Source organism: Callorhinchus milii, unplaced genomic scaffold (genome assembly GCF_018977255.1).
Source record: "Callorhinchus milii isolate IMCB2004 unplaced genomic scaffold, IMCB_Cmil_1.0 Scaffold10, whole genome shotgun sequence".
In the NCBI taxonomy this organism is placed as follows: Eukaryota; Metazoa; Chordata; class Chondrichthyes; order Chimaeriformes; family Callorhinchidae; genus Callorhinchus; species Callorhinchus milii.
In genome coordinates, this window is record NW_024704751.1 from 18,670,242 (window position 1) to 18,685,909 (window position 15,668).

The following is a 15,668-nucleotide window of genomic DNA, read 5'->3' on the forward strand; positions in this document are numbered from 1 at the left end:
CCCTGTCTCCTAAACTGGCAATATTGCCCCTTATCTTACCCAGGTTTTCACAGACCAATTTATCGACAACTTGTATTTATTCGTACAGGGTGGTGTTTCAGAGTGCTTAATGGCAATTAACTATTCTTATGTTACATGCAACCTGAAAGCTTAATGACATGAATGCTGGGGTATGTCGTCTAATGATTTAATTCACTCAAGGAGAGCAGTTTCTAAGCAGCTTTTAACTCCCCTAAATAGTAATAATTATATTAGGTGCTTTCAAATGGTATCAAGCAATCCTGTCCCATCTCACAGCTTTAGTATTTCAAACATTTGGATGACAGTGAGAAGAATGTAAGTGAGTAGCATTTGTTCTCCTGGCAAGAGAATACTTTGGAAGCGGGCCTGGCAACCCATTTGTTTTGATGGAGCATTTCCACTTACATTAGGAATACCATACAGGACCACCTCAGAAAAAGAATAGGGTATCAGCTTGCTGTTTCAATTGCAAATCGGTGGGTTGTGCAGGGGAACCAAAATAGTCAAATTGGATCTTCCAAAAATCTTAGATAATGTCGTGGCGTTGATCTCGATCTGATTTGAAATAACCGTGCTTCACTTTTTTGCTTTTGCTTTTTGCAGTTGTTGGCTATCTCTGGAAGGAGGTCTCCTTTATGCATTTGTTGGGCCGGCAGCAATCATTGTATTGGTAAATTTACTTTTCAATGTGGCATGAAATGTTGAATGCAGTTACAGAGAGCGTTACACTTGTGCATGCAATAATTTGTCGAAATTCAATACAGAATATTATTTGTATGAACTCCTTAGAGAGACTACTTTATTATTCAGCTGATGATTGAAATGCTTGTTTGCTTGTTCGTTTGAAGTAATCACGGGCTACTTTGCAGTATTTCCTAATAACTTGGAGTCTGCAGAGAATCCCTGCATAACTGTTTGTCACTCAGACCCACGGGAACACCATTTTGAAGTAGATCAGAGTTGTTATTAAAACGGATTACAAATTGGTGTAATTTAAATCCTTTTGTAATTTTTTGTGCTCGAAAATAGCCATTCTGACAATTCCTGCTAATGAAGAGATTTCCCGTTGATTCTCTTTGCCGCCCCCAAACCTGAGTAATACAAGTCAGGTGGTCAGAAGAGAATTAAAATACTGTCATTGTAAAAATTCTTCACAAAGACCAAAGACAAGATTGAGACCCAGGATATCTGTGGTCTGGGAAAGTAGCATTGCAGATTATCGAGACCGAATCATCATGAAATATAGCCCAAAGTAGTCTTTTAACTGCAGTCTTCCTTCCCATGACAAATGATTCTTTGAACACGATTGAAGACTTTGAACATGATTGAAGACTACTCTCACTGATTAGTACAAACTGAGAAGAGATATATTGCGAAATGACGTGGTCATTCACGTCATGGCCGTTTGCGGGACTTTACTGTGCACAAATTACTGCCACATCTGCCTACACAATACAGTCTTTATACTTAGTGCTTTGAGACCTTCTCCAAATGTGATGTGCTGTATCTAATGTAAGGTTAGATGTTTACAGTTCCTATGTTTTTAATTATTGTCTTAAGGGTTAAGATTGTGCAGCATTTTGGAAAATTCAACTTTAATTTGTAAACTGTTACTGCAGAAAACCAGCTTCCAGATTAAGACTAAATTTAAGATTTTCCAAAAATTCCTCGCAATTAATTTGCAAGCCTATGGTCTCATAACTTAAACGTGTGGCCTCCACAGGAATGATAGCAGATCTCTGCTGGATTGAGGACATGCTAACCTTTGGTTTTCTTTACAAGGTAATATGCTCATTGGCATTGTGGTGTTCAACAAGCTTATGTCCCGAGATGGAATTTCAGATAAGTCTAAAAAGCAGAGAGCGGGGTAGGTCCTGGCTTTTTGCTCCTCTACAACCTTTTTTTCTCTTCAGTTGAAAAGTTTATTACAAATGCTTGCCATTTCATTTGGTGAGTTATCACATCAGAAGTCAGAAATATCCACTTTCCTGCATTTGTCACTTCATTCGCACTGTATTATTGTTTGCTAATTGGTTCTCTCTTAGAATTCCATTTGATGAGTCCTGAATTATCAGGATTGAATCCCTAATCTGTCCCTAATTGATTTAAAGCCCACATTGAGATGTATTCCTATCTCCATTGTGACCCAACAGATTTATAATTAACTGATCCAAGGTTATTGCACATAGGAATCCTAATTGACTTCTTATTTTGATCCGTGGGTGATCTTCGCTGTGTGGCAAAGTATTGTGCTCTGATCTCAGGGTGAATAATCTGGCAAAATATGCCAGAAATCAATCAGTTGAATGTTGTTATTAGGACAAAATGTATACCTTCTCACAACAGAGCCATGTTGATTTATAGTCAGTCTTAGCATCTTGAAGTGCAATCAGAGAGATTGGAAGCACTAAGTAGGCTTTTGGCACTTAGACAGACTCTTTCCATAAGAACCAGAAGAAAACAAAGACTGTGATTGCAAACCTCAAGGAAAATGTAACCTTAACAGATATCAAGCTGTAAAGTTAGAAAATGAACTGACTTGTCCCAGACAGAGCGCTGTGAATACTGAAACATTCAAAAAAAAAGGAGTCACATTCCCAATTCAAAACTCTTTAGCAGTGTGGCCTCAAATCATTAGAATTGCCACCAATGACATACACACACACACGTTCAGCTTCATCATTATGCTTTGCCCTAAAGCAGGCTTGTGACAGCTATTGCGAATTGAGCAGCTTATCACGGTGTTTGCCGGAGTACAGTTTGCCGGATGCTAGCACAGCCCAGCAAGATTTAAATTAAAAAAAAGTTAAAAGCAGGTACTAACTGTCACCTCAATACTGTGAATCACTTTCTGGTTGAAAGCACATGGCTACCGTTGATGACACAGTGATGGAATTAGTGGTTGGGATCACACCTATGGCCATTCGTGTTATACAATGGGCTCAGTGATAATTGATAATTGATAGTTGATAATCACTTATCAACGATGTGATTACTATCACCTGGAATAATCCATCACAAGTACCAATTTTCACTCCATGAACCTCTGATATGTATAACAAATCTACAATATGAAAGTCTCCACAACATGTACCAAAAAAGTAATTGAATTCCCGGCAACAATGGTGTAAATAATACTGAATCCTGATGATGAAATGGGATCTTGCTGTACTTATAACAATAATAAATTGGCCAGATTCACCATAGAAATAAAAGACTGCATCAGAAACTTCCCCAGTGCAACAGACAAAGAGGAACTGGATCTGTGTGGCTTCAAGATATAACCTCCAATCTAATGAATTTAAACAAAAATCTTTCACAAATCCTATATCTCCTCTAGAATTAAAAGCAGAAATGCAGGATGGATGTCAGGCAGGTGGATATTTTAAGCCATTGAATGGCCTCATTTGCTGATAATCTTTGCTTTTAGCTTCCAGCAATGTAGTTGTTATTAATAAGGGTTACAGTGATAATTGAGAATGTATAATGTGCTCCAATTGTTTCTCAAAAGCACAATTAAGACCTGTTTTAATAGTCTTATCTGATATATTTGAAGACAAGTGTTTTTAATCCAACCTTTCCCATGTCAAATGATGATATGTAACATAATAACATGTTTGTGAAAGAGGTCTGTTGTGGATTTCACAACTATAAATTGGGGAATTCTAATAAAGGTCAAGTCATTAGTCTGAGGCCATGATGTGGTGATTATGACATTTGTTGTATTAACTGCTGATGAGAAAGAAGTGATAATCCATCATCATGTGAAGTAATTCCACAAGACTAGTAACTATTAACCATCCAGTTGAGGCAAAAATGAGCCAAGATTTGAGGATTATAAAAAAAGAGCTAAAACACTAACATTTCTCCCCACAATTATAGCAGGAAAAGAGTAATTATTACCATGCTATTTTTAACGTTGACAGATGAGAACTCGGTTTAATCTCATTAGAAAGACAGTACCTCAATACAATGTACCCCATCACTGCCATGTAGTGTCAGTCTCGTCTATCAGCTCAAAGTCCCGACATGGGGCTTGAACTAATAACTGCTGACCTTTTGAAATGGTGAGAAAACTACCGACTGAATCAAGCTGATGTCTGGATCTCTCATTGTAGGGTAGCGCAGACAGCAGCTACCGATCTCAAAATAATACTTAGGTCATAGATAGAGCCTCACCTCCCAGAGAGATAACACAGTCAGTGGAGCTTCTTCCAACTGATGTAATGTGTCACAGATCTCTGCTCCCGACAGGCTCCCAGGTAAACCACAGAGCTCCCTCCTGTACAGTCTGGCTAAAACGCAGCAGAATCTTAAAATAGTAGTGCGGAGCTGCTCTCTGCCCGAAGTATGCTGTTCACAAGAATATTGTAGTCCTGGACTCACAGGAAGGAATGATATAGTCCACACTAATATCTCTTTATTCAATACACATTTAATATAGCAGTAAATCAAAAGGACAACGTTAGATATACAGTATTTTGTTAGACCCAAAGTATATCAATAGTTTGGATTATTGTAATTAGCTCATATTCCCCTTATAACTTCAGATCATTTGCTTGACAAACTTATCCCAAACTGAGAAAAGCTCCCGAGAATAAATTCCATTTCTTCTGTCAAATCAACCTCCTGTTAAACAGCTTTTGTATAAGGAATTAATACATTGTTACACACGTATATAAATATTTGGCTTTCTGCCTTCTGCTGCCTTCATTCTTCGGCTCTGCATAGAATTAAGTACAGTGATATCCAGAAAGCTGACAGATTTATTGAAAGCAGAGGAAAGAACTCACAATGACCCAGAGTTTGACTACAATACCTGCTCATGATCCATGTTATGTGTGAACTTGGAATCTGATTGAAGGCCGGATCGGGCTCCAACTCCTCCTGACACTCACACAGATAGAATAGCCACTTGGGCAATGTTATGTTGCACTGTCTACAAGTACAAAGTGCAAAAAGTTGGGAGAGTGTTTCTTTAAAAAGTAGCAGCTGAAGCAAACCCCAGACAATGAACTGAATATCCAGACAATGCTGAAGACAGGAATAAGGCAGAACTGTAATTACTGATGTATAAGTTTCGATGCGCAAATGCCTTTTCAACTTAGAAATAGAATTGAGGGAGACAGTTGCAAAGGATTCCAACTTGCAAATGAAGGTCCGAACCAGTGACCTGGAAAATGATTTCTTTATTGCTTCTGTGATGGTGCACTGATTAATCATTTACCCCACTCCTCGCATTCTCAATACCTGCAAGCAAGTTACATCTCTGTTGCTTTTTCTCAACGGCTTGTTTTCTCTGCATTTAAACTGGAGTCTTTATTTGTCCTCATTTTTTGCTTTGCATTTGTTCCAAGTCAGGCAAGTGAAGCCCGTAGCGGTATGATGCTCAAATGTTCCAAGTGTGGAGTTGTTTCAACTACAGCATTATCTGCCACCACCACCAGTAATGCCATGTTAGTCTCATCCATTTGATCTTTAGCTCTTACAAGGGTAATGTGGAAAGAGAAAGTATCCCTTTTCTTCAGCCACCACAGAAATCTTCCTCCAATCAATTGAAATAAATATAATTTGAATTTGAATATTTTGAATTGGTAGCTGATTTGCAGTCTCTGTCACCCTCAAAACCTCTTTCCTTTCACATTTATCCCATTCCATCTCTAAACCTAATGTGAATTTCCTTAGAAATCATAGTATAGGGGAACCCTTTTATAGCACCTTTCAGTATAGCACTGCCTCACTTATACTTTATTCTAACCAGGAATATGGTACACCTTAGTTCACTCAGCAGCTAACTTTTCACGTTACAAAAAGGCTGATTTGACTACAGATGACACTTCTTGAGTACCCTCTGTGCAGGAAACACCTCTTTTGCCACTTGCTATACAGAAAGTACTACAGCTATCACTCTCTTGCTCTAATATGACACACCTATGCTCTGTAATTCCTACTTTTCTCACATATGAATTGATTTTGTATCAACAAAATCTCAGTGTCATCGATTGCTTTGATAGCATTCCTATTCTGCGATTATTCCCATTCTAATATTAGATGAACAGAGATTTCATATTCTTTCTCTTGTTTCTTAAACCGAAGGTGACCTGGCTTCTGTTGAAGGAACAGCTAGTCTGGTCAGAGATCTCTTGAGCTGCATTGACGTTGCTTTTGTTAGCACCCTGCTGCTTTTTGTCTCTGTAACGTGCGTTGCAAATATCACATCACTGGATCAAACAGCCTGCCCCGCAATGGAACCAGGCAGATCTGAACAATTCTGTCACCTTCAAAATCTTCACTTGTCTGAATACATTAGGACCAGTTTTCAAATCGGTATATTTCCTCATAGTGCTATTCACCTCTTCCCTTTGAATTAAACATCGAGTCAGCTATTTATTCTTCCCCTTGACTCAGATGTTGAATAATTAATTTCTTTTGATCCACATGTGATGTTAGTTACTCGCTTTGTATAGCAACCTCAAAGTGCATTTTAAGGTGCTTTCCTAAAGTGGTTGAGGATCTGTGTGTTGGGGTGGGGAAGGGTAGGGGGAGAAAGAAGAAAATTGGCTTCATGAACATCCCAAACACTCAACGTGATCTCAGTGATATTAAGGTCACAATAAAAGTTTTACACTAGGTCTTTACAATTTAAATACATGGTATTTCACAACTGAACTACTCAGTAAATTCCCTTCACTATCCAATGTTTTTTCCAGGGTTCATAAAACACAGGATAATTTTAGTGACTGACAAATTATAGGCCAGCAGCAGTGGCAATGCTAACAGCTCTTGTACTAATACAGGAGGTTTGAGCTTTAGGCACCAAACCTGCATGTCCGTCTAGTAAAGATCACTCACCTAAACAACCCTTCCTAAAACCACTGCTCCTATCAATCCTGTCTACTACTCCTATTGATCCTATCTAGGTTCCTGAGAGACTATGAAAATGCAGCAGCTATTTTGTAAAAAAATATATATTTTACTTTTCTTTTATGCATTTTCTTCAAATAGTCCATCTGTAAAATGTGCGACTTATGAGTCGTATATGCTGTTTTCATTGTTATTTGGTTTTCAGTGTATTTATTTCTCATGTCCCAATGAACCTGATGCACAGATTAGTGCAGGCCACACCAAAGGGATACTAGATCTTTATATTGTAGAAGTGCATGATGCGATGCTTCGGGAGCAGTTTATGATTTAATCTTCAGAACATCTCATATCTATTAACTCTGGTCAAATGTTCCACTGTGGATTTATTTTATTTTAGAGTTCTGTAAAATAATGCACTTTGTATGAATAATTTCTTTGTTTTATGCTTAATCTTGTCGGTGAAACGACAAACTGAACTGTAGATTTCTGGGGCAGTGATGAGCCAGTGGATTAATGCACTGTTTTTCACCTCAGTGATCTAGTTCGAATCCAGTCCTTACTGATGAGATGGAATTCTCCTCTCTCACTTGGCTGGAGGCTTTATGTGAAATGAGTTAAAGGCAGTCTTATGGATTGTGCTTTAAGACTGTGGATTGGGCTCCCCTATATCTGGCACTATTTGTCATTCTCACTTAATGGTAGTGAGTGTGGAGCATGGATTGTGATATTGGTATTGCAGTGGGGCTCCCCTATATTGCTGAGACAGAGCTTAACTCTGCAACTGGCTTTGTAGTATTTGATTAAGGAATGCCCAGTGCTTACACTAGGTGGCTGAAAAGAGGATATAAAATTATGCAGCACCAGCTTGTCTTGCCATATGTGCACACAAACCATTGCACCACTATTTATGCCCGTTCTAAATTAGGTATGGGATCTAGAAATGGATGCAACATATAATCAAGAGTTTTACAGCAATGATTTAATTTCCTTCATGCACCTTAAAGCAAGACTGACTGTTGTTCCTTTGTCTCACAGCCCTTTCATCCACTCAAACGGATGCTTGCATTTGAATGAAATCCACTAAGGAACAGCATGCGGTACAACATGAACTGTAGCGTAAAAGCAAAATAATTGTCAGCAATTAAAACACAACAACAGTACCCCTTTGGGCAGGTTGTCACAATGCCATTTTCAAAAGCATCTAAAATGAAAGGAAGCAAATTAGAAACAACTAAGTGAAGAATATTTGTTCAAAAGTAGAGGCTGCATAAAATATAAATTAAAAAAAGTGTTTCTTTTGTACTTCATCTGGTACTATCTCAAAACAAGTACCGTGTAAGAACTCCCCAAGCCAAGGCGCTCTTATTCCTACAGGTGTAACCTGTACAAACTTGTTCCATTCAATGCACGTCAAGCCTTTGAACCTGCCCTGCCAACCAGAATGTACTGAGACTGCCAAGTTGCTAATGTGCCTGGCCATTTGTGCTTAGGGAAAAAAAAAGTCTCTTGTCAGTGACTCCACTCCAACTGGTGGAACCTATTTTCATTGTCACTGAAAATGTTCTGATCATGTTCATTTTGAAAACTGTGGTCAAGCAAGAGAGAATGCTGGGCTTTCACCCTTAATACTTGTTTGCAATCCATGGCTCATTCATATGTGGAATGAGCTTGGGACAGTCTCAACCAGCACCTGATGGGTAAAACACATTGCCAAACCACCCTCCCATTGGCACTCAATTGACAGTTTCACTCCAGAGGTCACAAGGGTGGGAAATAGAAATATCAAATGATATTCTGATGTTAGGATTAAGAGATACAGTAGCATGATCTTTACTGTGCCCCCAGGTATTCTATACGTGACCTGGGGTTGCTTATCTGAGACTGAGCCAAATAGAAAAATATTCAAATTCTCAGCTACTTATGTTCACAAAGATAAACAAGAAAAAAATGTAAATTATTAAAATACCAATTAGACACAGAAGGGGACTGGCCACCTGGCAATCCTCTTAAGATCAGTTTGGCTACAGAACTAATTGTCATGCACATTGGATTTGCCGAAAATAAATCACAAAGGAAGCTGGAATTTAGTTGTTTGGAAGAATTCCTGAACCCAGCTTGAGTCGAGATTTAAAACACACATTCAAAGTAACAGTATCTTTGAAATAGTTCATCTTCCTCATCGTTCAAGCTCAGTTATTCCTCCCAGTCAGATGACCCCACCGATTCCACTGTTCAATACTTCTTTTTTTAAAAAAATTTGACAAAAAGATAAAGAGTTGTTAAATCAGTAACTTTTTCGAAAGGTTTAGTGTGTTTGAGGGTGCTGATGGCAAGACTCAGTCTTTTAAAAACATTTAGTTGCAAGTTCGATGATGCACTGTTCAAAAACATTTAAGCAAAACCCCTTTAACTCCATGTCAGCCTCAGTGATGATCTTCCATAGGCACCATAATGACATTTGGCCTCTTCAGGATAAGTGCACAATGAAACATTCCTCGCTGTAATGCTGTAACTCCTTACGCAACCTGCAGTGTCACAAATACAATGGTAATTTTACAAGTTTGAGACACTGCTGCTGTTTCTGGGGACTTTTCGAGACTGCAGTGCAAACAACATATTCTCTTTTAGATTTTTTTAAATGTGACCTTATAAAATGTGGTGGAGCTGACAAAAATAGTGATGCTATTTACTACTCCCTATTGTGTTGCTGATTGCGGTGTGGTGCACATATAGAAAGACATAGTTTTGTTTTAGAATTCTTTTAGAATTAGGCAATTAAGGGCCTGACTCTAAAAAAAAACAGTTTAGACACCCGATGAATAACCTCTTCAAACGCTTCTAATTCCAGCCGCGCAGGCGGTTGGTTGTCTGTGCTTAAGCAAATTCATCTTACTTAGGATTTTAATCAGGCTGCCATTCTTTTCTATCCCCCCAGGGCTTCCCTGTGGAGTTCGTGTGTCGTGCTACCACTCCTGGCACTGACCTGGATGTCAGCTGTTCTTGCAATGACCGACAGGCGATCGATTTTGTTTCAAATACTGTTTGCCGTTTTTGACTCTGTTCAAGGATTTGTTATTATCACAGTTCACTGCTTCCTGAGGAGAGAGGTACGTGTAGTCACACAATACAAACTACTGTTCGGCAAATCAACAGCCCTGAGGGTGGACTTCCACTCTTCGCATCAAAGAAAGGAACATCAATTCCAGAATAGTGGTAGAAGTGAATATGTTTACAAAGTGGTTATGGAGCAAGCCTGGCAGCATTGGTGAAGCAATGAGCATCAACATGTGAAATAAGCAATGAAATAATAAATAATGCAACAAAATAATGACACAGATGCAAGATATGAACCCGCAGGGAGAGAAGAAAGAGTTCCCCCTTGTTCTCCCAATTTCCACCCCTACATCTCAGTTCACACTTCTAAAGATTCATTGGAAAAGGCCCAATGAAAGATAAAATATTAATTTTAGCCTCACTTCCTACAAGTCTTATACAATTTTTAATGTTGTGTTGATGTTAATTAATTGTTTACTGTTAGAGACCCAACACCCAGGAGGAATTTGAAAGTGGTGACCAAACGTTTCTTTTTCTACGCTGTCTAATTTTCTCCACGTCTCCTCCTCCTCCTTAAAACTTTGTTGGATTACGGTGTAGTCTTGTCCAAACATGAGCCTGAACAAAGAGTCGACAGGAATCATAGCTAAGCCCAATCACGTCCTCAATAATCTTTGCTCAGACAAAGAAAGCAAACTAAAGTGGTAACATCAAGTGATTTTTTTCCTCTTTCCTGGTCCAGGCACCATGAGGTCACTGAAAGTTTGAAAGCTTGTTATAAGAGCAGATCACCGCACTGCGTGAAACACTGACAGTGGGAGTGAAGAAGCTCTGATTCCCCGACTCCACTTGAGCTTGTTATATCAGACAAGTTTTGTAAGAATGTGCTGAGCACAAATTATGTGTCTCACCGTGGAAGGAGAGAGAACGTCAGGGCGAAAGTCTTCCTGACACAAATTTAGCTTCCCCGGAGGCTGACTCAATGCGAAGGCCAGCTTTTCCGTCTGCCCTCAATTGTATGTGGAACTTAAAACTGAACACAATACCGCAGTCTAACTAATAATTTATGGAGGTTAAAGATCACCTCTTTAGTTTTACACACTATGTCCCTATTTACAAACTTTATAAAACCATCAGTATTTTTTTTGCAAATTTGTCCACCTGCTCTACAACTCCTTTTTTTTAATTTTTTAGTGATTCAACAATGAAAAAAATTGGAGTTTCTTTAATTATATAACTAAAGGTCACATGTAATTGCCTCTGCACCAATGTATTTACACATGGTTAGCACAATCTGCAAATTAGACCCTACTGGCTCTAGATATGTCACTCACGTGCTTTCCAGTTTCGTACAGTAAAGTAGGTCAAGCTATTCCCACGAGACAGCAGAAAAGAGCAGAATAACATAAATGGATAAAGGCTGATGGATGGAGAAAGAAATATAGTCACACTGAGGCACAGAGTGAGATGCACAGAGAAAACGTGAATCACAGCAGTGAATAGAGAGAGAGAGATACACATTAGAGGTGAATAATAATAATTATAATAATCCTTGCATTTGATATGGTGCCTTATCACCAGAAAACAGAGCAAAGAGTGAGATACAGTTCATGGCAGACTCTAAAGAGCAGGTGGGGGGGGCGGAGAGAAATCAAAAATAAGAGTTTTATACTTATAGCATCTTTCATGTCAGGAGGACAACTCACTGCCTTCACAGAATCAACCGGTAGCCCGAGCTGGGATAGAGGAGAGCTTAAGATGGAGGGGGGGAAAGAGGTGACCAAATGCACAGTTGAAAAGATCTTAAGATGGGCTATAAATATGTAGAGGGAGAGGGTAAGGCAAGGGCACTCCACAATAGAGCTTCAGAGACAGGGGGCAGAATGTCTGAATGCCAGTCCTTTGATGGTGGGGTGTCAAGGCCAAGGACATGGAGCAGGCCAGTGTTCGCTGAGCGGAGGGAGTGAGTGGGACAGAGCTGTTAAGTGATGAGACACACGCATACACACACAAACAGAGTCAGTGGGGGGAGAGGAATTGAGATAGAGAGACACAGCTTGGATTTCCTATTTAAAGCCATTTTGGCATTTGTGTTTTAGATTCAGGATGTTGTAAAATGTCGAACAGGAAGCTGCAAAACTGAAGAGAATGAAAACTCACCGGATTCATACAAAAACGGACAGGTTCAGATCATGGTGAGTAAAGAATGAATTCGCAGGAACACAATAAAGAAAATGAACTGAATGAGCCACCTTAAGCCTGAGTGGAGTGGAGTCCTGTAGCTCAGTGGTTAGAGCACTCGCTTTGCAAGTGAGAGACCTGAGTTCAATTCCAGGCAGAGGGTGAAACCTTGGGCAAGTTTCCTTACTCCACACAGAGCCTAATAATAATCCCTCCAAAACCAAAAACAATAATAAATTGGTCATTTTCGATCTACAACTGTTTGTGGGACATTGCTGTGTGCAATTGGCTGCCGCGTTCGCCCACAAATATACAGTCAATTCACTTTACAGTGTGTTCTGTGAAGCGCTTTGGGACGTCCTCCCGACGTGAAAAGCGCTATATCAAATGCAAGGATTATTATTATTATATTATTATTAAGCCACACTGGTAACGTAAAACTGCCTGACATCTATATGGCTTGTGTGTGTCTCGGTGTGTTATCTCCTGTTATGAACAATACATACATTTTCAGGGGTATGGAGAAAGGGACTGAATGGGTAGCTCTTCCAAAAAGCCGGACCAGGCACAATGGGCTGAATGGCCTCCCTCTGTGCTGTAATACTCTATGATACTCCATCAAAGAGAACAGTTCAGTCTCACCTGTTACTATATGGTTTATGGAGTGTTTAAGAAGCATCGGCTCTCTGGGTCCTGTTCAACAACAATAACAAAATTACATTTGTAGAGCACCTTTCACATCGGGAGAACATCCCAAGGCGCTGGACAGTCAGTGCTTCAGACCCGAGCTGAATAAAAGGAAACTCGTCACTCTCTGTTCTGTAGGGCTGTGTTCCATGTGCACCGCACTTTTAGTGGATCAATTGCTACTATTCTAGGGCTCCTCCTCTTCCACTCCATCTCCTGTAGTTAATGTGTGAAACCTGAAGTGGCTCCTCCATTCAGTAGGCACATTGCACATGTCATCAGCTGCTGTTCCCATTAAAATGTTGAGAACAACAGTGGAGAGCTCCACACAGCTGGAACACAGATCATGTTCCAATTCAGACATTTATCTACCCAGAGTCTCAGAGCCTGCCAGAGCACCTGTGCTTCAGACAATGATTCCTTTCTCTAACAAGCCCGTCTCTAATTTTATTGCTATTTTATTTCTCTGCTGCCTTCTTGTAGACAGATTTTGAAAAAGATGTGGATCTCGCCTGCCAGTCAGGTAAGACCGATTTCAGATCTGTGAGACATGATGACTAAATGTTGCTAAACCTTCTAATTACTGTAATTAATTTGTTTGCTCTGGGATCAAAATAGATTAACTCCTTGTTTCCCGGGGAAGCCAGTAGATAATATGAGAGTGATTATTTACATCCACAGTAATGAGATTACAGCTGTTAGGATAGAGGCCCCACTGGATATTGCAAACCCGCTGGAAATAGACCCGCTCCAATAAGCAATCCTAGCCCTGACCTCCTCAGTAGACCTAGCACTAACCTTCTCAGCAATTCCCCCATCGCCTCAACCGCCCATTAACAAATCAGCTTCTCCCCAGCCCTCACTTACACAAACTGATGAAGTTACTGATTTATAAGTAGGACAAGAGGAGGCAGTGTGATGAATTCCTCAGAAATCCCTGTGCATTGTGTTAACACATAGATTATGATGTTCAGTGAACGTTCTTTGAGTTGAGACCCTGCATCGTGTCTCACCCTCGGGGATTCTGAGTTCAGAGTCGTTTTTGGTGCCAATTTCAATGAATCTTTTCCCACTGAAAGTGCAAACTTGTCACAAATGGTAAGCTTTAAAGAACTGGAACGTCACAAAAGATTACCAAAACAGCAGCATCACCAAATGTTGAAATGGTCTGTGCAGGGAATATAGCCTACAACAGTGAATAAATAGCATTGCTGCTGAATGAGTCAAATCCAGATGAGGACAGTTAACTGATGTACTGAAAGCGAAGGACTGAAATGTGCTGAGAATAGATATTTGGGGAGGACAAATTTGCATAGTTATGGGGAGAGCGCGGGGGGGAGTGGGATTAATTTGAATAGCTCTTTCAAGAGCTCTTTCACGGGCACGATGGGCCGAATTGCCTCCTTCTGTGCTGTATAATCCTATGATCCTATGAATTGACAACCCTTTCATTTTCTCTCCCCAGTACTCTTCAAAGAGGTGAACACTTGTAATCCCGCGACCATCACGGGAACGTTGTCTCGGATCTCCTTGGACGATGAGGAAGACAGAAAACTGAACACAAACAGCGAAGGGTTGAACTTCTCAACGCTTCCGGGAAACATCCCCCCAGGGAACGTGCTGACTATGCCGTATCCCACCATGCACCAGATGCACAACCTGATTTCCGGGTTGAACGAACTGAACGAGCAGACTGCCAAAAAGGAAAACAACAGCAGCGACATGAGGGGCAAGCTGTACCTGTGCACAGAGAACAACCTGAGGCCGGTGGACGTGATGTGGAGCCGGGCTCAGGAGCAACCATTGGAGAGTGACTATATGGTGCTCCCAAGGCGCACGGTCAGTTTGAAACCTTTCAGGAAAGAGGAGGGCAAATTGAACATCAATGTGGACGATACTCGGCACAACATCGTCGGGACCCACCCAAGCGAGCCGGAGGTGTACCCCAACTTTGTCTCAGTCGATCACATCAATTTGAACTTAAACCAGCCTTACGGAACGCTCAAGCAACCACGCGGTTTACCTTTCAAGCAGCACCCTTCGGTCAGGCATATTTTGGCGTCCGAATATGCCAACAGGAGCCGGACCATGCCACGCAGTGAGCCAGGGTCATCGAACTCCATGGGCTCCTTAGAAGTAAGTTGCCGTTGATTATGTAGCGTTGTCTTCTCAACCTGCCTGGTGAGTAATGCAGAGGTCACGTTTGGGAGATTTCATATTGGGAGTGGCTCATATTGTACTTAGCAGTACTTGAACTCTGAACCAGTTTCCACTAAGAATTTAATATTGCTGCCCTTTTTTTTGTTGAATTGGCCTAAGACATGTACCTGGCATTTGCTTTAGATGTCCCACAATCAATTTAAGGTTTTTTAAGATCCAAGTCAAAGCAGCCCTCAAATATAATTCATTGTCAATCTTTGAGCCTCCACCGGCAAGAGAGGCTTGTAATTAATTGCTGACAGTTACATTGAGTCTGTAAGAATCTTCAGTGACCGGTTACCTCCTTCTGAACTCAGATGACTTGACCATCTCCATCCTTTATTGGTCATTCATCTCCTGGCTCTTACTGTAAATGGCTGCTGTCTTTGCCGAGAAAAGCAGTCACTGCATTTGACAGTTTTTGCTTGTGAAATGCCTTGAGATATGGCAACATATTAAAATGTTATAAAAATAAAAGTTATTTTTACTCCTAGGCATTTGGGGACTTTGTCCTGACTTCTACAGAAGCTCCCTGCTGGTTATTCCTTCCCATCTATGCTTTCATTACTTATTTCTCTTATTGTGCCAGAATCAATTATCTTTTTGTAATTTTACCCCCATTTTCTTTTTCCTGATCCTGAATATGTGACTTATTATCAGTC

The 15,668-nt window shown here is 40.3% G+C and overlaps 1 protein-coding gene across 1 annotated transcript in view; it reads left to right on the plus strand.

Annotated features, from left to right (window-relative positions):
* LOC103179634 (adhesion G protein-coupled receptor B2) overlaps positions 1–15,668 on the plus strand; it is a 175,245-nt gene that overhangs the window by 149,375 nt on the left and 10,202 nt on the right. The window contains exons 22-28 of the mRNA XM_042338794.1: positions 625–693; positions 1,805–1,888; positions 5,379–5,477; positions 9,821–9,992; positions 12,039–12,134; positions 13,291–13,330; positions 14,273–14,943. Coding sequence (XP_042194728.1) covers positions 625–693; positions 1,805–1,888; positions 5,379–5,477; positions 9,821–9,992; positions 12,039–12,134; positions 13,291–13,330; positions 14,273–14,943 — 1,231 coding nt within the window. The remainder of the gene's footprint in view (positions 1–624; positions 694–1,804; positions 1,889–5,378; positions 5,478–9,820; positions 9,993–12,038; positions 12,135–13,290; positions 13,331–14,272; positions 14,944–15,668) is intronic.